We start from the raw sequence: 22,869 nt of genomic DNA, 5'->3' as shown, positions 1-22,869 counted from the left end.
CCCTGTGTCAAATGATCTGTTTTGTTTTTGTTTTTGTTTTTTAGATTACTGAGTTTTTCTCTATATTCATTATCATCAAAACCACATTTAAAAAAAAAATTCAAACAGCACAAAGTATGAAAAGACTGTCTCTCCCTCACTTAAAAAAATCTGTTCCCCTCCCCACTTTTTTAATGGCTCCCTCTAATGGTATTCTCCACATATAAAGGCACATGGGTACCTCTTCTGTACACAGATGGAAATACACTGCACATAAAGTCTACGCTTGCCAGAACGCAAGATACCTGCTGAACGTTAAACAATGTATTACAGAGACCTGAGATCAAAGATTCACTTTCCCATCCCCCTCAACTGCCCATCCTCCCAACAACAACCAGGAATCAGATGGTGGACCTCCCCCTACTAAAAATACATCAATGGTAAGAATAGAAACCACCACTTCTCTCTATGGTTCATGAGGTCCTGTGACCCTCCCTGCACCAAGTTCACTTTCTGACCTCCACACTCTGCCTTCACTCTGTTCCAGCAGTGAGCTGATCTCCTTACTGGTCCTTGAGAAAGACGAGCTTGTCCCTCCCCACTTCCGGACATTTGTACAGCTATCCACTTCCCAGAGTCGCCTGACCTTCCATTTGCTCACACCTTCCTGACCAGCTCAAAAGTCAACTCACAGAAAGACTTCCCTCCTTCCTGTGTGTGCGTGCGTGCGTGCGTGTGTGTGTGTGTGTGTGTTTTCCTTTGTAGCAGTAAACACTTAAGGTGGTTTTCTGGATTTGTTGACTCATTGTCTGTTTCCCCATTTTAAAATGTGAGCAAGCCCCTGAGGGCAAGGATGTTTGTCCTGTCCTCTGAGTCCCCAACGCCTGGCACACAGTAGGCGCTCAAGGAATGTAGGATGGATAGGTGACTTATTCCACGCCTGTCCACCCAGGGGTCTCCCCTTAGGCTACACCTGTCCGGAGGACAAGCAGTTTGCTTCCTGCCCCTGGCTATCACAGGGAGCCCATTCCAACTTTGGAACTCAGTGCACTGCAAATTTTCACGATCACTGCCACTTTCTCTGGAGGCGGCCCAATCAACACTCCCTCTTCAAAAAGGAGAGCAGCTAAGAGCTGGGGACGGGACGGGATACCCATTTTGCAGATGACAACAAGGGCCCGGAAGGATTTTTCAACAAGATCTCTGAGCACAGGGTCTTTAAAGGCTGTGCTCGCAAACCCGCAGCACCGCCTCCTACAGGAGGACCTAGCCCTCAGGCCCCGCCCCCCCCAGGGGCGCTCTGCGCAAGCCCCGCCCCCGCTCTCGCGAGAGCTGGGAGGTGGAAAATGGCGTCGACGTGAGCACGAGCCCGCGGCCGCCCAGGGAGTCGCCGCAGCCTCAGCCGGAGCCGCAGGAGCCGCAGGAACAAGAGGCTGAGCCGGGTCGAGGATGGTGAGCGCGGCGTCGCGGGTGCGGGCGCGGGGAACCAGCGGGTGCTGGCGGGGCGCGGCCCTGTCGCACGCGCACCGTCCGGCCGACCCCGCCCCCACATCCGGGCCCTCGTCCGTCGCTGGCTGTCACTTGGGGAACACCCCACCCCCGGCTTCCTGGCCCCCTTCGACTGGGCCACGCCTACAGGACTCAGGCTCCGCCCCTGTTCCCTATGCTTCCGGGCCCCTAGCATCTCCGGGTTTGGCTGCCCAGCTGCAGCCGGGTGGGTGGGTGTGTTTCCGTTCGGGGACAGTGCGCTTGATCCCTTCTGGCCTCTCCACGGTGTTCTAGCGGCGCCCTGTTCGGAGCCTGGTCTTTGTAACCTGCGCCCCGCCCGCACCCCGTAGGCCACGGCCCTGCCCCCAAGTTAGGGACTAGGGACTGCTGCCTTCACAGGAGTAATTCCTGACAGATACGCCCTTCTGCAGCTGGGACACCTCCCAGCTCCCTCCCAGAGGGTGGAACACAGGAGGTTCAGTCCACCCTTATCCTCTACCCGCCCCTGATAGTGACTCCTTAGGATTGGGGCTGATGGGGTGATTTCTCAAGGGCGTTTTCTCCTTCAGGAACGTCCACAAGTCTTGGCGGGGTGGGAGGGGTTCCCATGGCTGGCCCAGGCCAACCTGGGCCCAGAGGGGTTCTCCCTGCCTTTTCCTTCCACTAGGAGGAGGAACCCTCGGGGCCCAGCCCGAACATGCCGGCCCCTGCAGAGCCCAGCTTCAGTGAGACTGACAAGGAGGTGTTGTCCCCAGTTGCGGGGGCAGCAGCCACTTCCTCTTCCATGGGGGAGGAGCCAGGCCCTGAACGGGCATCCACACCCCCAGCGTGGGACCGAGGAGGACCTGGGGGGACCCAGCAGGGTGCCCCCTCAGCCCCAGACATTGTTCAGCCTGGTCCTGGATCCAGCCTTGGCCCGACCAGCACAGTCCCTGGGACCAGCGAGGACCTGAGGCCTCCCAGACGACGCCAACAACCAGGTGATCTGTGATGGAGCCTTCTGGGGGCTCACAGGCCTTGGAACAATTGAGATGAATACAGATGATCTCCAGACTTGGGCCCCATCTAGAGGGAGTCACATTTACTGAGGCTGTGGCTACAATGATGAGCCAGCCAACCCAGCCCCTGCCCTCTGGCAGCTCCGCCTGGTGGGGGAAACAGATGGTAAAGGCCCCGGTAAGAAACCAGTAGGGTAATTCCAGCCTCATATATGCCTCTCTGGGGCAGAACTCGACATGTGGCCTGGGGAAGAGTGGGTGACACCCCCCTTTCTGTGCATCCTGCAGGGAAGCAGATACCCTGCTCCAGCCCTGGCTGCTGTCTCAGTTTCCCCAGTGTTCGAGACCTGGCACAGCATCTGCGTACCCACTGCCCACCCACACAGTCCCTGGAAGGTAGGGCCAGAGTAGGGGGTGGGAGGCAGGCAGAGCCTTCAGGCCGGCCTTGGCCATTCCTTTCCACTCCTCTGTCCTTCATCCCTGCCAGGCAAGCTCTTCCGCTGTTCTGCCCTGAGCTGCACCGAGACCTTCCCCAGCATGCAGGAACTGGTGGCACATGGCAAACTGCACTACAAACCCAACCGCTACTTCAAGTGAGACACTGACTATCCCGACTTCCCCTGGTGCCTGGTGATCAGGCGCCTGGTAGCTCCTCCCACCCCTGATTTGATTGCCACTACCTGGGGTCCAGGCCTTTCTCCCTTCCTAGTCGGGGATGTGGGGGTGGGAGGTGAATCTGGCAGTGGGTGTGGCCTCGGGCCCTTACCTGCCCGAAAGAGACTGGTTACTGGAGCGGGTCCCAGACCCTGGAAGGGCGGAGCTCGGAAAGGGCGGGGCATGGCGTGGGTGTCTCCCTCCCGTCCCTCCTGACCTTCCTAGAAGAAAACTGGCCACTTGAGTCCAAATTCAGACTTCCTTCCTCGTTTTCCCAGGGCAAGGACCCGGAGGGGTCCGGAAGGGTCGCGGCCACATTGGGGGCCGCTTAGAGCAAGCTTCTCCCCCACGCAAGTGGGGGTTCTGTGATTTGGGCCTTAGGCTCCCTTACCACCCTCGTGCGGCGGCTCCCCAGGTAGCATCGAATAGGCCCTGCCCTCGCCCCCCAGGAGACCCAGCCCAGTCCTATTCCTGCCCCCAGGTGTGAGAACTGCCTCCTGCGCTTCCGCACGCACCGCTCGCTCTTCAAGCACCTGCATGTTTGCGCCGAGCATGCGCAGAGCCCAGCCCCGCCGCCACCCCCCGCCTTGGACAAGGAGCCACCCGCGCCTGAGCGTCCCCCGGAGTCCGACACTGCGTCGGCGCCTGGCCTGCAGTTCCCGCTGCTCGAGCCCTTCACGACCCCCGCCCCTGCCCCCACCGGACCCTTCCTGCCCTACTTGAACCCCGCGCCCTTTGGCCTAAGCCCCCCACGCCTGCGCCCTTTCCTGGCCGCGGCGCCCGGGCCGCCCGCCTCCAGCGCCGCAGTCTGGAAAAAGAGCCAAGGTGAGTGTGGGAACAGCGCCGCCTGAAGGGTGAGCTGGGCTCACCCAGACTTCTGACCTTGATCCGCCCGTTTATCTCAGGTGCCGGCGGCAGCCCGCGAAGACCCCAGGGCGGCTCCGACGCGCCCTCAGGTGCGTGCAGGTGACCACCAGGGAGGGGTGGAGGGGATTTTTCTGTTCTGCGCCCTGCGGGCCCAGGGGATGCTGGGAAGCAGCGTTGCCCGCCCCTTCCCAAGTGGCCAGAGCTGGCACCCCCGAAATACAAAATTTTTGCCTTAAAAATTAGCTCCTGAGCCTTCATCTGCGCCGGCGTTTCCGTGTAAAACCCGCGCCCGCTTCACAAGTCCTTCGCCCTGCGGTGGTTGCAGGGATGGGAGTGGGGGATTCGGATAAGTCAAGTTTAGTGCCCCCCCCCCCCCCCAATTACAGGAGGGAACACGCTCGGGAGCAATGGATCAGCCAGGCCAGACCAGCCAGGTGCCCGGGAGCTGATGGGGAGGCGGGGAAAGGTCTGACCCGCACTCGTCCACGTCTACCATCCTTGGGGGTGGCCAGGACTGACGGGGTCCCGCCTGCCCGCAGGGCACGCGGCCCCGAGCCGCATCGTGTGGGAGCACACGCGCGGCCGCTACTCGTGCATGCAGTGCGCCTTCTCCACGGCCTCGCGGCCCGCCATGACACTGCATCTGGAGGACCACCGCCCCATCGCCCCCGCGGCCCCGGGGCCCGGGCAGCCGCGCCCCGACGCGCGGGCGGGTAAGGCGGAGGAGCGCTCGAGTGGGGAGGGCGGGGCGCCCGAGGCGAGGGGCGGGGCCGAGGCTCAGGCGACCCCTCCTCTGCCCCACCCAGACCCGGTCCCGCTTGCACCCAAGGTGTCTCCGCTGCTGTCAGAGGGGGAGTGTCCGGTTTTCTCGCCGTTCTGAATCCCGCCGCGGTGGGGAGAGGGGAGTCGGACTGTAGGATGGGGGTAGTTTTGTAATTAACGGGGCAGGGGAGAGGGAACAATAAAGGACGCGCGATGAGCCAGCCTGTGCTGTGTCTGGGTCCCTTGCCCCTCCGATGCATAGCCGGCCAGTCTAGCAGTCATGGGGTGCGCACACGCTGAGAGGCGACAAGCCTTCCTTCAACCTCACTGTTACCCCTCACCTTGACACTGGTACCCAGGTCTCCAGTTCAGTGCCACCCTCTCCAGCTGTAGCTGGGACTGCCAGTGCCCTTGTCTTGTCCCACCATTTCCGGAAACCAGATGGGATGGAAACCTCGCTTTTCCTAAGTCCCAGGACAGGCTGGGAGCTTGGTCCTGAGAAAGTACTGCGGCTGGTCCTGCCGGAGCCGCCCCCCACCCGCATTCCTGAAGCCAGTTCAGACTCACAGCTGACAAGGTTGAGGTGATGGTGCCAGGGTCCCCAGGTGTGGGCTCTGCCAGCCTGGGGGCTCTGGTTTGGTCTTCGTCCCTGTCCTCCAAACCCTCCTCTTGGCTGCCTGCTTTCACTTCTGCCCCTGTGTCAGCTCTGAGGAAGAGGGTGGGTCAAAGCGGGCCCTAGGGATCCCCTCTCTGCCTTCCAGCCACTAGGATCTCCTCTTCCCTTCATGGGAAATCAGTCCTGGGTCAAGCTTCAAATTCTGGGGCCACACTGCTGTCCCAGCCCTGTTGTCACCAAAACCCAGCGAGCCAAGCCTCCTGAGTGTGGAAGTCTTACGCATGCTGTTGGCAGCCGCCCCTCAGAAGCCTGTTTTACCTCCTGCATCTTGCTCCTGTCCAGCCCGGGGTCCTTTGGCTTAGGCCCCGGCCCCTGACCCTCGTCCCCCACCCCCAACCCCGGTACCTGAAGCAACCTCTCCTGTCCTTCCCCCTCCCCCAAGTCTGAACACCACTGAAAACGGGTTTCTTCTGCCTGGTAGCCTTCAGCGGCTCCCCGTGGCTCTCTGGATGAAGGCCTTGTTCTAATAACCCACAAGGTTCCATCCTGAATCTCCCCACCACTCCCTCATCCCTCTCCTCTTCCTCATCATCCTCTTCCTGGGGAACATAGACCTTCTGTGAGCAGGAACTCGCTAACCTTGCAGTTAAACAGCTCCAAGCTCTAGAGGCCATTCTGCTTCTCCTGAAGGGGGGCGCTGATCTGAGTGCCCTTAGGATCAGCCCACCTACACCCAGGGGCCTGCCTGCCCCCCCGCCTGTGTTTGGGCTGGGCTTCAGGGCTGCGGGGTCAGTGATGGGGTTGTAGCGGAGACTCAGCGGGCTCAGGCCAGGTGTCTGTTCTGCCAGCACTTGGGGCCCACGCTGAGGCAAGTATCACTCGGCACCTGCTGTGGGACCAGCTGGGCCATCAGGGAACCTTGGGGCTTTAGCCCCGTGAGCTCTCCTTTTCCCAGTTGGAAGCTTTGGAGCCAGGACTTTGTGACCCTGGGGAAGACAAACCTCCCTGCATCTCACTTTGCTAGTCCTTAAGATGGGTGTCAGGATGCTTCTTACCCTCTGGAGTCCTTGTGAAGATTCGAACAGGGACTGGGGAGGGAGGAAGGGGCTTGGGAAATGTTTGTGATTCACATCCCTATGGCTACCAAACCCATGGCTGCCTAGGACCCCCAACGGAACCGGGAAGGGAGGGAGGTGGGGTCAAGGGGCCCATTTTACAGCTAGAGAAGGTGAGGCTTGGAGGGTAAGATGACGGAGCCAGGCCCAGTTCAGTTCCCTTACTGATTCCGTACCACCCTAGGAGTTGAAGACGGTTCCCATAAGATGGTGTCTGTAAGAAAACCCAGGGAGTGAGGCCCAAAGGGCTCCTTCCCCTTTCCCACGTCTCCAGGGAAAGGGTTCAGGGTTCCCTCTCCCCCAGGACCCCAATCTGCCTCAAGGCATCAGCGTCCCTTCCCCTATCAGGCCCTGCCATTCAGCCACCCCCAAATCCAAGCAGTGCCACTTCTCAGTCTCACAGGACATTTCCAGACAGTCCCAAGGCCAGTATCTTGGTCCCAGTACCTACCCCCACTGGGGACAGTGTTCCCTGACCCCACAGCACCCTACACGGAGTGCCCAGAGGCCTAGGGAGCTGGATCCTGACGTGGCCTGTGCACCCTGCTCACTTCAAAAGCAACTTCCTACCCTTGCCCCCTCCCAACTCCTGTCCAACTTTTTCAGCTCAACTGGGAAATCTCCCAGTGTCTCTCCTGGGCTTCCAGAGCCCCTGCCCTCCCTCTGGCAAACTGATCCTGGGAGGGCCCTCCCCACCCGCTGGAGTTGTCTTCTTACGGCCCCAGCTCTGCCCAGCAGAGGGCGCCGTGGAGCGCCGGTCTTGAAGGGAGATGGAAGGGGAGGGCAGTCCTCCCCTTGGCCAGGCTGGGGGGGTGGGGGAGGTAGGTTGATAAGAGACTGGGGGTTTACACTGAAGAGTGAGCCTCTCCAGGCAGCTTCGGTCAGCTGGGTCTGGCCAGGTGCCTGTGCACTGGCTGGCAGGCGTCCAGCACCAGCCCCATCACCACCAGACTGGGGGAGGGGAGTAAGGTTCATGAGTGTGCGCCCTAGAGCCCTGCCTTGGACCTGGATTCGAGCACCCCCATCCCAGGCCCCCAGCTCCTCCGTGTGCCCCTCAGCCCCAGGATTGGCTGCCCACGTGCTCAGTCCTCCTTGTCTGCGTGCACTTGGACCACATGTGGCTGAACGTGGACACCACCATTGTGTCTGTCCCAGGACCACCACCAGGGCAGCCAGGTGCATGACCCTGCTCTTGCGCAAGGATTGGACAACGCCTGCTCTGGCTCCCCACCCCCACCCCACCCCCATTTCCGAACCCAGGGACCCCACCTTAGCCCAGAGTTCCACAGGCTTACCGAGCCAACACCTTCCCATGCCCGACCCCCCACCCCCACCACTGAAATCAGGAGCAGATCCTGGGCCGCGGTCACTTCGGGCTTCAGCTTCCTCAACTCCATCTGTGGAGCCTCCTGTCCCAGTTCATGGCGGTGCTTTGTAGACCAGACCAGAGCCACCTGGAAAGCTCCAAACACAAAGGGGAGTGAGGGGAAAACACCTCCTGGGGGCCATGGGGGAATAGGGTTTGCCAGGGCGGGACCCTCCAAACTGCGAGTTCCAGGCCGTGGGTATGCACATGCTGGGGGCCTGGCTTTGGAGCCTAGGAAGTCGCCAGCTTGTCACTAGCGTTCAGTCCTTTAGCTTGTCTTGATTGGGCACCTGTTGTATGCTCCTGGCCAATAATTGCCTGTTTCATGCATTTCCATCACTCACTGAACATTGGGACGGTCACACAGCCTGCAACCAGCCTGTGCTGGCTGGTCCCGGAGACCCCAGGACCCATTCTTATCATCCCTGGTCTCCCAGGACCCCTGTTCCAAGGAGGACCCACCTCTGGGAAGGCGACCCAGGGTGCATGCCTACCAGTATGGGAATGGTGATGGGCAGGCACTGAGGCTCCAGGACCCCCAAGCTGTGCATCTTAAAAGTGGACACAGGCAAAGTCCTTTCCGATGGCACGGCCTGTGGCTTCCTCGGCATGGAGGTAACGAACGGGTCTGGCTGGGAATGCACTGTCCTCTAGACAGACTGGATCCTTCTACACCCTCACTACTCCTGGGCATCACCTGGGATATCTAGAAATCTGAGGCTCCACCGTGGGCCTGAGGCAAAACCTGCACTTTAATGGGGTCGTAAGGTGACTCGTGGACACAGGAGAATCAGCCCTCAGTGTTGAAGAAATCCCCAGGCTCAGGGCTCTTGGCTGGCTCAGTCAGAGGAGTGTGAGTCTTGACCTCGAGGTTGTAAGTTCAAGGCCCAAGTTGGGTCTAGAGGGTCACTTAAATAAGCTTTTAAAGAAAGAAACCCCCAGGCTCAGGCCAATTAAGTCCGAATCTCCAGGAGCTTCCTTCTATCTCTTTGTAAACTCCTAAAGCTATGTCCATGTAGAGCTAAACTTGAGAATCAGGGCTCTGCACTCTCCCTTTGTCTGTGTGTCCAAAGTCCCTGACCTCCAGCAGACCAAGCCCTGTGGAGAGGGGTCGCCTCTGGCCAGCTGGGCCACACCCCCCCATAGGGCTAGTTTTGCCCACTCCTTCTGCCCCCCTTCCCTGCTGCCTGTTCTTCTCCCTGCCCTCAGTCTCCCTCCCTCCCCAAGGAGACAAGGCCTTAGCTAAAACACACGCAGGCCACCCACCCCCCAAATCTGCCACCCCAGCTGGGCCCTCTGCCCCCCACAACCGTCCACGACCCATGTGACATGTGCACCTCTAATAGGGAAGTCCCGCTCAGAGCTGAGAATCCCGCAGTGGGGAAGTGTGGAAATGAGGCAGGAGGATGAGGCAACAAGAGGCGGCAGGAGGGCCCACCCATCCCGCTCTCTCAACTCCCGAGTCTCCGGGCCCAGAGCTCCCCCTCCCAAGGAGGCCCTCAAGGCCACGCATGGAGTCCTCCCTGGAGACCACAAGTCTGCCAGCCCCCAGAACCACAGAGTCAAGCAACTGGTGACCATGTTGGGCATGGGCTGACAGCCAGTACACGAAGCACGGAGACCACAGAGACAGCAGCAGGCAGGACAGAAACCCAAGCGCCAGGCAGGATCTGGGGACAGGCAGAGGCTGTCTCCGCCTCCTTTCCTTCCTCTGCCCTCCCAACGCGGCCAGCATCCCCCACCCCCATGGGGCCCGTGGAGCAGAAGCCACAGTCACTTCCTGAAGGCAGCAGCCCAGCTCAGGTCCCACTTGCCCTGTGGCCCATCACCCGCCTGCAGCCATGGTGAGTGAACCCCCAACCCTAGGCGACCCCACCCCACCCCGGGAAACGGCAGAGACCATCACAAAGACCCAGAGGTGGGAAGCAGCCAGGATGTACCACTGGGACAGCTGGGGCCCCAAGGGGCCTGTGGCCCAGGCTGGGGCTGGGGCTGGGGCTGGGACTTTAATAGGGGGAACAGGCAGACAGCCCAGACGACTCTTCTCCCAGGTCAGCATGAACAGCAAGCTGGGCACAGGCCAGGGTGAACAGAGGGGCTTCCTGCAGGTGACGAACTGCGTCGTGTACCTGCCGCCCACACCCGCTCCAGCAGTCACCCGAGACCTAAGCTGCCGACCCTGATTTCTCTAGTCCCGTGCGTTGCTGACCCTGATTTCTCTAGTCCCGTGCGTGACCTGGGAATCCGTCCCCCAACCCACCTGGAGAGGGGGCTTTAGTAGACACATTTCAGGCCCGAGGTGGGAATCGCTACCTTTCCTTGTTCTCCCGATGGGGAAAGTGAGGCACGGCCAGGAGCAGTCTCCGTGGTTCTGCCCTAACCACCCACACCCCAGTCTCCTAGGGTCCAGGTGGAGCCAGGCCTGGAGGCCTGCAGCAGGGCCCCCTCTGGTCAGAGCAGGCCTGGCCTACCGGGGTACCCCACCTGTGTCTGGGACGGAGAGCATGGGGCTGGTGGAGACGGTGTCTGGGACATGACGTGTGCCGCCGATGGGGCACGGGCCCGAGCGGGCCACTGCTGGGGCCGGCCTGCTGCTGCTTCTGGGTGCCGTCCACTGTGAGTGGCCCGACCACCAACAGAGGGTATCTGGGGCTGTCAGAGTCTGACCCCACATGCTTCCAGGTCTCTTGTCTCTCCACATCACTCTGCACGAGTCTGTGGCGATCAGACTCGGCGTGGCTGAGTGTGCGCCTGTGTACCCTGCGTATTTCAGTGGGCACCTACTGAGCACCAGCAGCGCGCCGTGCTCTGGAGGACAGCAACAAGGGAGCCCAGTCGCTGGCCTTCCACGGGGGCTGAGGGGCAGAGAGAACCAAAACAGAAAAGCCAAGGCACACCAGTGAAACAACGTAAAATAAAACCGTATGATACACAGTGGCAGGCACGGAGAGAAAAACGTAGGTCGGGGAGAATGGAGATTCTCCGAAGGGGAAATCGATTTTTTTAAATGAGGGTGGTCTGTGAGGAAGGCGCCTCCAGTAAGAAAACATCCGCAGAGACCTGGAGGTGGAAAAGGCAAGAAGCAGACTATGGGGAGAAGTGTCCCAGGCAAGGGGCAGGATGAAGGCCCCAGAAGAGGGCTTGGGGCTGGGGGGGAAGGGAGCAGGGGCGAGGCGGGCAGGAGGAGGTAACCCGGTAAGGGAGACGGATCACCAGTTTAGGGCCTTCAGGAGGTCTTTAGCTTTTACCGTGGGGAAACGATGCAGTGCGGCCAGATTTGGAGCAGAGGCTGTTCTTCCGGCTGCTGTGGGAGAGGGGCCTGGCCAGAGATGGGGATGCGGGGGGCAGAGTGGAGGCAGGAGACCAGGGAGGAGCCTGTGTTCCTCCAGCCAGCACAACAGTGGCACGGGCAGTGAGAAATGGCTGGATTCTGAATGTGTTTTGAAATTAGAACAGAAGGCACTAGGGACGCGGAGCGTGGAAGCACAGGACATCTCAAGGACACTTAGAAGACATCACCAACCGACAGGGAGGGCTAGGGGAGCAGCAGGCTATGGTGGAGCATCGGGAAGCTGAGTTATGGGGGCGAGGTTGAGGGCATATGCAGTGCCTCAGAGATTTCGGGACTCCGGGGCGCCTGGAAACAAATGTGGGAGGCCCTGGCCAACAGGAGAGCAAGCCAAGGACAAAGGATGGCCAAGAGGGCTTAGGAGAAACCCTTGTGTGAACCCCCACCTGACTGGCTCCATGTCCTTTAGGGGAGCCATCAGGACTTCCGGAGCCTTCAAGCCAAGTTCCAGGCCTCTCAGCTGGAGACCAGTGAGCACCCCAAAAAACCCCCAAAGCCTGAGTTCAACAAACTTCTAAAGAAGTTTCCACCACCTGAGCCAAGCGAGCATCCCAAGAAGCCCCTGCAGCCCAGCTGTAACGATCTGCCTCCAAAGCCCGCCAAACCTGAGCCAAAGGAGCCCTCCAAGAAGTTCCCACAGCTCAACGCCCCTCAGAAAGCTTTGCAGCCTGAGCCTGGCCATCCAGCCAGGCCCCCGACAGAGCCCAAACCCAGTGCCCTCCCCAAGAAGCTCCAGCAGCCTGAGCCCAATGAAGCCACCCCAGACCCTTCACAGCCAGACCTCAGTACCCTTCTCAAGAAGCCCCCGCAGCCCGAGTTCAGTGTGCACCCCAGAAAGCCCCTGCAGCCTCAGGTCGGTGGCCTCCCTAAGAAACCTCTGCCACAGTCTGAGACCAGTGAGGCCCCTCAGACGCCCCCCTGGAAGCCTGAGCCCAAAGAGCTCCACCCCTCCTCCTCACAGCCAGACCTCAGTACCCTTCCCAAGAAGCCCCCGCAGCCCGAGTTCAGTGTGCACCCCAGAAAGCCCCCGCAGCCTCAGGTCGGTGGCCTTCCAAAGAAATCCCTGCCACAGCCCGAGACCAGTGAGGTCCCTAAGACGCCCCCCTGGAAGCCCGAGTCCAGTGAACTCCACCCCCACCCCTCAAAACCCGATTTCAATACATTTCCCCAAAAGATCCCAGCCCCTCAGCTGAATGACTTCCCCAAGAAACTCCTGCATCCTGATTTTGGTGACCTCACCAGGAGGTCCTCAGAGCCTGAAGTCAGTGTGTTTCCCAAGCGGCCACGGCAGCCTGAATGCAAAGCGCCCTCCAAGAAGCCAGAGCTGGGGATCCTCCCCAGGGTGTCCTCAGAGCCCGAGTTTGGCCTGCTCCCCAACAAGTTTCTGCAGCCTGAGTGCCAGGCCGCCCCCCGAAAGTTCTCGCAGCCTGAGTCCAGCGCATTGCCCAAGAAGTACCTGCACACTGCGTTCTCTGGTGGTCTCCCTAAAAAGCCCCCCATCCCCAGCTCTGTTTCAGAGAGCTCACTTCCCAGTGCGGTCACAGGCTCCCGCCCCAGGCTCCCCCTCAGCCCTGGCTTGGGAGCCAGGAAGCAGAGATCAGGAGCTCGTTCTCACAGTGGAGGGTCGAGGCTGGGCCTCAAATCCAGCTACCCACCCCAGCGGAGGCCTCTGCCCTCGGTCAGCAGCCTGGGACCCCCTCCAGCCAAGCCCCCGCTGCCCCCTGGCTTCAGGGATGTCCAGAGCTTCTGGAAAGCCACAGCCACAGCCACAGGTGGGTCACAGCAACCCAGGCAGAGAGCTGGGGAAGAGGCTCCCTGGCAGGGCCTGCCTCCCTCCCGCTCTCATCCCTCCACAGCTCTGAGGAGGACCGGTTCTGCTGGGATCCTCCAGGCCCAACAGACTGAAGACATCCTACAGTGAGTGTGGGGAGTCCACGGGCCCTGGCGCAGGTCGAAGGCTTGAAAGAGGCCCTGATTTCAGGTATTCCTCCAGGGACCAGGAAGAGGCTTATGAGCTATATGACGATGTGGAGCCCATGGACAACTCCAGCCCCGGCCACAAGGGCAGAGGTTTGTTGGTGGGGCCAAGCCCTCAGCCAGACCATCCTGCCCAGGCATCTGGGCACCATTCATTGCAAGGGCATATTCTGCCATGCAGCGAGTGTGAAGCCAAGGGACAACCCATCTCCCTGGCAGTGCCCAGGGACAAAGTAGAGGGCAGGAAGGACCTTTCAGGAAAGTCAGGCCAGCTCCTGATGGACAGAACAGGAAGGCAGGGCAGCCCAGAGGCCAATAGCCAGTAAGCATGGTGTGGCCAGGGTAGGGGGGTGGCCCAGCCAGGGTGGTGGGAGAGAAGTTGTGAAAGAGCAGTGGAAGAGAAGAACCAGAGGACTTGGTGGCCAAGTGATGCAGGGGTGAGTGGGAGCAAGCGAGCTCGTGACATGGATGAGGCCCCAGTTTCACCGCGATGCCTGGGCGCAGAGTGGAGGTATCCGTCAGCAGGGGACAAAGGGTCAGATTCCACAGACCTGTAGTGCTGGAGGTGCCGGCTGGGCGTCCAGCACAGACCTGGGCCTGGACTCAGGCGTGGGCTGGAGCCAGAGACCCCTGGGCCTGCAGGCCCAGACAGTCTGTGCTCTGGGGTTCCTAAGGAGCCTTCTCCCCTCTTCCCAGCGTCTTCTCCTAGAGAGCGGGGCAATGGCAAAGCAGACAGGTCTCCAGCCCAGCTCCAGGGTTAATGCCTTCACCAATTTTGAATGGGGGAAAAAAAGGGACTTGCATGCAAGCCCTATAGGTGACGGTCACTGAACACGCACAACCGCCCGCCCCCACAATGACAGCATGCTCTACAGACAAAGCGAAAGCCTGAGGACCCCAGAAGCATCCTGCCCCAGTCCATACCGCCAGCACAAGGGAGCCCAGGCCCTGTGCTGCCCTCTCTCTGGAAGGGCTTCCTACAGGAGAACCTTAATTATTAAGGGTGCCTTGGGATGCTCCCCCTTCCCCCCTCCCCTCCTGCACCAGGTGCGCTGCCTCTACTACTCTTCCCTGAGCCCCTTCTGCTTCTCCTGGGCCTTCCTCAGGGGCTACTTGCAACACCCTCCGTTAGCAGAGCTTCCTGACAGGGCTCCTCCTGCTTCCGCTCTGGTGAGGCTCTTGTGGCTGGGGTCTGGGGGCCGCTCTAGGGGTCACAGACATGGGGAAAGGGAGTAACTGGCCATTCTTCTTCCAGCAGCCTAGCAGGCATGGCCCACCCCTTCCCCAATCCCAAACAGACCAGGAACCCCACCTCTGCTCACTGTCCCTGCCTGTGGGCAATTATCTCCCCATTCCACGCCGGTCATTCTGCAAGACTCCAATCAATTACACCTCTCAAATCTCTCCCTTCTTGAAACACTACGTGTGGGCCCTCGCTGGTAGTATAGATTGTCCAAAGGCTACTTTGCCCTTACCAAGTCTAGCCACCCATTCGGCTCCACTTTGGAGTGATAGCAGGCCCACTGCAGGGGTTCCTCACTCCGCTGGGGGCTGCCCTGCAGACCCTGGGGCCCGCAGACCTAGCTCTTTCCCAGGATCTCAACAGGTCCCCCTCAGAGCCTGCCTTATTGGCATGACCTGATCAGTCACACTGCCAGGAAGTCTGGGCTGCGGATGTGCCAAGTCTGCACTGCACTGCGGCACCCCGGGCCGTGCTCTGCACTGTGCTGGTTTTGCGGGGGCCCTGGGATGCCTCTGGGAGAACGGGGAGCAGCGGGAGGTAGTGTCCTGGGTAAGACTATAGATGGCTTCATCATCTGAGCACTAGGCCAAGGCTGGAGTCTGGAGCAAAAAGCTGGGGGCTTCAAATTCTGGATCCTTCTTCACTCAACTGGTATTCATGAGGCTCTTGCCACAAGCCAAACCCCTGGCCAGCAGGCTCCTCCCTGGAAGGCTGGCAGTTTGCCAGAAGTCAGCCCTCCCTGGGGTGTGGGGGGTGGGGTGGGCAGGAGGGGGGACCCTCACAATGTGGTCTCAGCAGCAGCCAGGCCAGTCCAGAAACACCCCCCTCGTCACCCCTTCTCAGAAGCCCACTTCATTTGCTCTAGGAAATGCTTTTGCCTTATTTTTGACCCAGATCCCATGACAATTCCCAGAAGCCAACCTACTTTTAGCCGACAGACATGAAATGGCCTCAAAAGCCTGCAAATAAATCCTGCCTTTATCATTTCCAGCCAGATGACCTTGGAGCAGGATTACTTTACTCCTCAGAGCCTTTATCTCCCTCATCAGCAAGCCGGGAATGACAGTACTGCCTACTCTCCTAAGTAGTAAGGTGGTTGTGGCGGCTGACATGAGTTACTACAGTAAACAGTTTCTGCCGTTCCTCCATGCAGGAGGAGTCCAGAAAGCAAGAGGCAATCCGTTAGAATTCACAACCCAGGAGGCAGGCCTGGGGAGCAGATGGACAGGTGGGTTGGGTGGGGGTTAGGAGGGGGTGGATGTCCTGAGAACTGAGAGGGAAGGCTTATTCAAGATCAAGCCAGCAGAGAGGGAGGCGGAGCCAACAGTCCTGACCCTAACTCACTACTGTGGCGGCTTCCAGATGAAGTGCCATCGACCCAGCAATCCCCCAGGCCAACACAGAACCCGGAACTCAGGTACCACAGGGCAAAGGGCACGGAACGCGGAGGGGCTGAGCTCTGGGAGGACAGGAAGGGGGCCCCGAGGAGCACATCTTCCTCAGCAGCATCCAATTCCTCAGGAGGGAGAAGGCCCCCCAGCCACAGCACTTGCCGCCCGCAGACCTGAAGACCCTGAAGCAGATCCGGAAGGCAGAAAAAGCCGAGAGGGAGTTCCGGAAAAAGTTCAAGGTGTGAACACCAGAATCCTCCGAACAGGAGCCCTGGGGGTTCTGGGCACAGCCCGTTGACCAAGGCCCCAGAAATTCCATCCTTAGAAGATGGGGTTCCTGGGGTGCTACATGTTTCAAAGGCTCTAACATACCCCTTCCCAGTTTGAGGGGGAGATAGTGATTCACACAAGGATGATGATCGATCCCAACGCCAAGACACGCCGTGGGGGTGGCAAGTACCTGGGCATCCGGCGTGGGGAGATCCTGGAGGTGATCGAGTTCACCAACAAGGATGAGATGCTGTGCCGGGACACCAAGGGCAAATGTAAGTCAGCCAGGCCAGAAAGTCCCAGGAAACAGGCCACCACCAGGGCTGGGAGCTTACCTATCCCACTCTCTTTGCAGACGGCTACGTGCCCAGAACAGCTCTACTGCCCCTGTGAGTGCTGGCCCTGACTGGGGGTGACAGGGAGGGTGGGTTGGTGAGTGGGCCAAGGTGACTCTTACTGACCAAACTGTGCTCTCTGCTAGGGAAACGGAGGTGTATGACGATGTTGGCTTCTGGGGTATGTAGATGCTCTGGGTAGGCTAGAAGGGACCACAGTGCCTGGAAGGAGGTAAAACCCCCACCCCATTTCCCCGGGGGCGGCTCATCATCCGTTTATGGGGAGAAGAGTCACTGCAAATCACCCTTCCTCAGCAGACCCTCTGGAAAGCCAACCATCACCCCAGGAACAGTAAGGCCCACCAGTGTGGACACCCAGGACCACCGGCCAGCCCAGCCACCCATTAACACAGGAGTCTTGGATCCCAGATTGGCAGTCACAGAACCACCCAGGCTCCCACCTGCCTACATACATGAAGCACATAAAGCTCCTATTTAAAGCAATTCCTGCTTCTTGTCTTTTCTCTCCAGCCTGACTGACACACAGTGGGAGTCCCGATCAAAGAGCTGGGGGTCTTACCCTTCTGGAGTAAACAGCACGGGGGGAAAGTGTGGCAGGGAGAAGGTGGCAAGGGTAGGGCACCATGACCAGACGTGTCAAGCAGTGGCTGCAGCTCCACACAGGCTGCAAACAGCTGTCCAGCCCACGGGGACCTAGGTATGAGATCACATCTTGGGGGAGGGGTGACCCAGTTCTGACTGAGCTCAGGTATCACGCTCAGCCTCAACGGCTACAGGACTAAATGCACTCAGTAACCCGCACCCCACTCATCTGCTACTGCGGCAAGGAACAGACCACACCCCCCGCACTGCCCCACAAGCACGCACAATTCCTCTGCTGAAAGCCTACTGCCCAGTGTGAAGCTATCTGGGGGTGACTGTGTCTACGTAAAAGAGGCCCGAGAAAGTTCCCCTGCCACTTCCACCATGTGCGATTGCAGAAAGTACAATCTACGAACCAAGATCAGGTTCCCTCACCAGACACGGAATCTTGGACATCCCAGCCTCCAGAACTGTGAGAAATTCTTGTTTGTTGTTTATAAGGTGCCCAATTATGGTATTTTTGTTATAGCAGCCAAAGAAGACTATGACAGAAGCCAAACTGGAAATGAGCCTAACAGTGTACCCCAGAGAGCAAGCGTACAGGAGGGAGCAAGAGCTGCTCTCAGGACCACTAACCCCCAAGTGCTCTGATGCCGGCGCTGGAGAATCCACGTCACTCGGGACACAGTTTCCAGTAAGAGCTCTCAGGTGGCCAAGGTCCATGTCCTCCACCCCCAAGGGTCCACAGACTAAGCAAGAGTAGGGGTGAACCCCCCCCACCAGTGGTCACAGCTCTGAGGTAAGACGACGACTGGCTCTAGCTCCCCAAACCGCAGGCGGGTGCCCCACAACACACACGCAAAAAGCAAGCATCTTTTCAGGAACTGGTATTTATTATCAAAGTCATATTCGATGTCAACAAGATGCCACAACTACAAAAAAAATTGCGCACATTGCAATCTCAATGCAAACAGTCAAATGGAACCCCAGTCATTAAAAAAGTAATTCAAATTACCCCAAAAAGCAACTGAATTTTTTAAACATCTTTATACATCCAGCCAACAAATTAAAATGGTTAACAAGAAAAAATACAAATTCAGAGGTCTGGTATCGATGTTTAAAAAAGGCAACTGCTTAAGCATTTCTATCGATTCGAACATCAATCTCTCGGCCACTCAGCTTCATCCCATTCATCATCCGGCAGGCTCTCTCAGCCACCTCTGGCGACTCAAACTTAACCACACCGCACCCCTTGGACTTCCCGTTCTCCATCTTGATGTCGGCATACAGCACGTGGCCTGGGCACAGGGAGGGAAGAAGAGACCACAACTCATCAGGCAAACCCAGAGCTCAGCCTCAGTCTGGGCTCCGCTCAGTCCCGATCACCTGTTGGAGTTCGGTGGACAGAGTCAAAGGGAGAGCGGCCCTGGCACACAAATGCTCAGAACACGACAGCCGGAATCCGGCGACTACGGCCCTCAGCCATGTTGCCATTCTTCTGCCAACAGGACAACAATCTGACCCGTGATTAGCCTCCCTGGCAGCTTCAAATGCGCACCCGTTCACTCAAGAAAGTTGTAACGGGGGCTGTGTGAAGCCAACCTTACAGGCGAGTTTTACAGAGGCTTCACCTTCCAGACCCCACATCACAGCAGTTACGAGGCCGTCATGATATAACAGACGCTTCCGCACTGTGCACCGGGCCACAGGCTGCGTCCTGTCTTCCCAGTGGGCTTCACATATTCATTCAAGCACTGAGTAAGCGTCCAGGTATGTGTCAAGCACCACCACGAAACAAGTCTATAGGAGAAGAGCTAAGAAGGTGACCGTGTAGCCTATGCTAGGGGGCCCTTGGTTCTAAAGCCATTAACTCAGCCCAAGGGAAGGTGAACATCTAGAGGGCTCCTCACGGGACACTTCTGAAATACTTAAGTTCACCAGAAGGAGACTCTTGCTTTAATAGCTCCATTCTGGAGAATGGCACTTGCAACTCAGGGTTCAGGGACAGGAGGGAGATGAAAGAGGAGGGGCTGAGGTACAAAGAGACAAGTGAATTTCTCTCACTGGCAGATGGGCACCTCCAGGCGTTTGAGACAGGGCAGTAGCCTGATCCAACCTGACTTTGCAGAATACCTACTACAACGCAGAGACTAAGGAGTGGGGAGAGGGCAAGAAGGCACACTATGGCTCAACAGCTGCCCCAAGAGAACCAGGAGAAGCAGCGAAGTGGTGCAATCTGAGCTCCCAGTGAAACAGGAAATGAGAAACACCGAGGCGGCCTTGACCAGCAAGCCACCCGGACTTCTGGCTTAGGTTCCAGGCTCCCACATGACACAGTTAAAAGAACAGAGGTGGTGGGAGAGAGGGGCAGGGATTCACCCTGGGACAACTTCATTTCCTTTCAGCCACACGGGGAGCCTTTCAGAATGGTGGCCCAGGTGCCAGGAAACCACAACCAGAGCCCCTCAACCTCATTCACACATAAGCTCACCCCTGGGAACTTCTGGGCAAGTGCTCTTTGAGGTATGAACCAAGAGTGTGGTGGCAGAAAGCAACCTCATCTCAGATGTTTTTATTCAGCTTTGTCACGCAGAAGCCATGTGACCTGGAGAAAGTGACTCTGCCTGTCTCATCTGCAAAATGGGGACACTGCTGCCTTTCAAAAACCATAAAAGGAGAAGGATGGGGTTGAAGCTGAGAACACAGATGAGAAGTGTCTGACACATAAGAGGAGACTCAACTGGCTTGAATATTTGCACAGGCAGAAAAATGGCAAGTCCCACTGGTCCTCGAGTCATGGCAAGTGGCTGTGAAGACCAGGATGGGAGATTCACCACACCTCTCAAACGCATCACTAACAAGCTAAGATTTCTGAAGCCACAACACATGGAAGCACCTAGAAAGACTTTCTCAAACACTTACCACATTCGTTGAATTTGTCTTTTAGCATCTTCCATGTAAAATCAAATGGGAGCTAAAGGGAAAAGAAGAAACTGATGAGTGATACAACCAAACCCTGATGTCCTAATGCATAAACACCAGGGTCTCTCTGAGGGAACTTTCAGGACTTGTTGCGCCAAGAAACAAGGTGCCCTTCAAACAGAGATGATCAGCAGAGAGCAAAACACGACCGTCTGGAATGAGATTCAAAACGAAGCGTACTCCCTTGTGGCATTAACGGTCTAAGGGAGAATCGTGCAGAGGACAGTGACCTACGGTAAGCAGCCTACAGACCATTCAGTAGTAACTGAAGGTGATCACGCTGGTATAAAGATACTGCAGATACAGCCCTCTGTCCCGCCCAGGTGCAGCGGCTCTTCAAGCCAAGGGAATCAAGAAGCTAGGGTTTCTGAGCTCACTGCTGGTTTCCACCTAGCAGTCCAAGAACCCGGGGCTCCTGCCGCACAGAGTTCCTTACGCTCTCCCACTCCCTCCTTATCCTACCAGCACCAGACTCTGGAGACAGCAGCAAAGTGGCCTTATGTGCTGCTACTCTTGCTTCCCTACCGAGGGCACCAACTGACTCCAACCTGCTCCCCTCCTCCCTCTGTGCCTACCACCAGCACCACCAAGGTACTGAAGAGCCACTTACATTTCTCACAAATATCTGGCAGGCCTTCCTGGCCACCCCAGGAGCATGGCCTCCAGCTCCGCCAAAGGAACCTGCGAAGCTTCCTCCAAAGTTGCCACGCTCCATCTCGATGGCGCGGTCAAAGCTGGCACCGCCACCGCCACCCATGGCCAGGCCCATGCGCTCAATGCCGGCGCCTAGGGCTGGACCCATGGCAGGACCCATGCGCTCCAGGCTGTTGGCGCCCATTCGCTCCAGGCCCATGCGCTCCAGGCTGTTGGCGCCCATTCGCTCCAGGCCCATGCGCTCCAGGTTGTTGGCGCCCATGCGCTCCAGGCCGGTGGCCATGCGATCCATCACAGGGCCCATGCGCTCCAGGCCAGCCCCCATGCCTGCGGGCACCATGCGCTCCATGCTCAGGCCCATCCGCTCGATGGCAGGGCCCATTCGCTCCACACCAGAGCCCATGCGCTCAATGGTCTGGCCTACGCGGTCGATAGGCGCGGCCATGCGCTCAAGGCCGAAGCCCATGCCGGCACCCATGCGCTCCACGCCAGACCCGATGCGCTCCATGGTCTGGCCCATGCGCTCGATGCTGGAGGCCATGTGGTCGAGGCCCAGTGGACCCATGCGCTCGATGCCAGAGCCCATGCGCTCAACGGAGCCCATGCGGTCCATGACCAGGCCCATGCGCTCGATCTCAGAGCCCACACGATCCATGCCATGGCCCAGGCCTGCGCCCATGCGCTCCATGCCGGCACCACCAATGCGGTCGATGCCAGGGCCCATCCTCTCGATCCCAGGGACACTGCCTCCACCTCCACCTGTAAGAGGGACACAAAACACAGGCAGGTATCAGGGACTTGCGCACTTGGGTGCACACCATGCCAGGAGGGTGACCTGGGTGCAGAGGCTTAGGCACTTCACAAACTCAACCACAGTTCAGGAATGAACTCCCCCAACAAGTTACCATCAGACATCCCTCAAATGTCAACAACTATTAAGGCGGGACAGTGAGGACATCATCTTCCTATTTCTGTGACACAGCTGAAATTTCCATAGTAAAATTTAAGAAAAAGAAAACCCACTCTGGAGGACTTGTGTCCACATGTATCCCGAGTTACTCTGGAAGCACCTAGTACTTGTAACTAGCTTTGTGAGCCATGGTTGTCAATTCCCCCAAACTCTGAGGTCTCCCCACCAAATCTAACTGAGAAACACTCTCCATGAAGGAGGCTTGGAAACCCCACCCTGAGCTGGTCAGCCTGCGTGATGGATGACATGAATTATGTGTGACAATTCAAGTCACTCACAACCTCTACCTCTCCCAGCTTGTCCCTGCTGATGGCCAGTCTGGCTGCATTTCCTTAGCTCCTCCAAGCTTAAAGAAGCTAGTTTACAGCCACGTAATTAAGAGGAGATAAAGAAAACAAACAGCAACACAGATTCTCTATGTGTAGAGGGACAGAGAGCCGCTCCCAGGGAGCCTCACTCTGTGAGGAAAACCCCCAAATGACTTGTGTATAACTGTGCGGGCTCTGGAGGAAAAGAAGTCGATGCACCGCAGAGCAGATCCTAGAAGAGGCCTAAACTCAGTTCTCAATGCCATGGCTGAGCCGGACCCATGCCGGCACGCCAGCAATGCAAGGACCCTGTGATCCTGCTAACTCGGGAGGAGGGTCTGGCTCCACCCCCAAGGCCACCGCCCGCCACCTCTCCATATGCGGAGCATGAGGGTCCTTCTCACTGGAGCTTCACCACCGCCACTACTGCCACTGCGACCTGCCTCTGAAAAAGGTCACCTGAAGCCCACAGCCAGCCCACTACTGACCCAAGCAGCCTGTCCAAGAGGTAAACTCAAAAGTTTCTGAGTCTCTGATTGACCTCACATACCCCTCCACTTCTCCATGACTATTTCCTTAGTCATGCTAAAGAACAGCACACCAAGTGGCAAAACAGAAACACAATTTTAAGAATATTACGACTTTCAGAGCAAAATTTCTCAGAAACTGTTTTTTTTTAAAAAAGGCAAGATAACTAGAAAGGGCAGATAGCATGCTCAAGAACATCAGAGGTCGGGCTGCCTGCCTGGATGCCAAAAGCAGCAGAGACAAGGGGAAATGGTGCCCATGTGGAGTTTTAGATTGAGAGCACCACAGAAATAACCAGCAAGCAGAGTTACCAAGGAAATGCCAAGACACTCAGAGCCACTGGGGGGTGGGGGGTGGGGTCAAACTGAGAAAAGTGCATTTAGTTTTAAGTACCCATAAAAAAACGTGTATTAA

General features: G+C 58.0%; 3 protein-coding genes across 17 annotated transcripts in view; 2 read left to right on the top strand and 1 right to left on the bottom strand.

Annotated features, from left to right (window-relative positions):
* The first annotated feature begins 526 nt into the window (after positions 1 to 526).
* On the top strand, positions 527 to 4,965 carry ZNF414 (zinc finger protein 414). Of its 4 annotated transcripts, XM_082734011.1 has the most exons (9): positions 527 to 1,431; positions 2,135 to 2,447; positions 2,754 to 2,861; positions 2,953 to 3,058; positions 3,601 to 3,944; positions 4,025 to 4,075; positions 4,373 to 4,420; positions 4,526 to 4,699; positions 4,793 to 4,965. In XM_082734011.1, exons 1-9 carry the CDS (start codon positions 1,429 to 1,431, stop codon positions 4,864 to 4,866), a joined length of 1,221 nt encoding a protein of 406 aa, XP_082590137.1. In that variant the 5' UTR covers positions 527 to 1,428; the 3' UTR covers positions 4,867 to 4,965. The 4 variants fall into 4 exon arrangements, with proteins under 4 accessions (XP_082590137.1, XP_082590138.1, XP_082590135.1 ...); XM_082734012.1 differs by lacking the exon at positions 4,373 to 4,420; XM_082734009.1 differs by having other exon boundaries at positions 4,526 to 4,965.
* Positions 4,966 to 9,492: 4,527 nt separating this feature from the next.
* On the top strand, positions 9,493 to 16,914 carry PRAM1 (PML-RARA regulated adaptor molecule 1). Its single transcript, XM_082733997.1, is given in 12 exon segments — positions 9,493 to 9,628; positions 9,631 to 9,689; positions 11,604 to 12,966; positions 13,051 to 13,111; positions 13,188 to 13,264; positions 15,568 to 15,642; positions 15,777 to 15,831; positions 15,936 to 16,044; positions 16,188 to 16,350; positions 16,431 to 16,464; positions 16,557 to 16,591; positions 16,729 to 16,914. Coding segments are annotated over 12 exon segments (2,106 nt in total). The 5' UTR covers positions 9,493 to 9,591; the 3' UTR covers positions 16,767 to 16,914.
* A 973-nt stretch (positions 16,915 to 17,887) lies between these two features.
* The window catches only part of HNRNPM (heterogeneous nuclear ribonucleoprotein M), a 40,608-nt gene continuing 35,626 nt past the window's right edge, over positions 17,888 to 22,869 (bottom strand). For all 12 annotated transcript variants that reach the window (XM_082733702.1, XM_082733703.1, XM_082733700.1 and 9 more), the window contains 3 exons: positions 20,606 to 21,408; positions 19,936 to 19,987; positions 17,888 to 18,311 (listed from right to left, as the gene is read on the bottom strand). In XM_082733702.1, coding sequence (XP_082589828.1) covers positions 18,148 to 18,311; positions 19,936 to 19,987; positions 20,606 to 21,408 — 1,019 coding nt within the window. In that variant the 3' untranslated portion in view covers positions 17,888 to 18,147. The remainder of the gene's footprint in view (positions 18,312 to 19,935; positions 19,988 to 20,605; positions 21,409 to 22,869) is intronic.

The sequence above is a fragment of the Mustela nivalis genome, assembly GCF_964662115.1.
Source record: "Mustela nivalis genome assembly, chromosome: 1".
NCBI classification, from domain to species: domain Eukaryota; kingdom Metazoa; phylum Chordata; class Mammalia; order Carnivora; family Mustelidae; genus Mustela; species Mustela nivalis.
Note: the sequence above shows the minus strand (reverse complement) of the source record. Positions and strands in the feature narration are given on the sequence as shown.

Bases quoted from the DNA above. Each gene is read 5' to 3' on its own strand.
- ZNF414 (XM_082734009.1), top strand. The intron at 2,448-2,753 runs GTGATCTGTGAT...TGCATCCTGCAG, and splicing joins CAGACGACGCCAACAACCAG to GGAAGCAGATACCCTGCTCC. The intron at 4,421-4,525 runs GTGCCCGGGAGC...GCCTGCCCGCAG, and splicing joins AGCCAGGCCAGACCAGCCAG to GGCACGCGGCCCCGAGCCGC.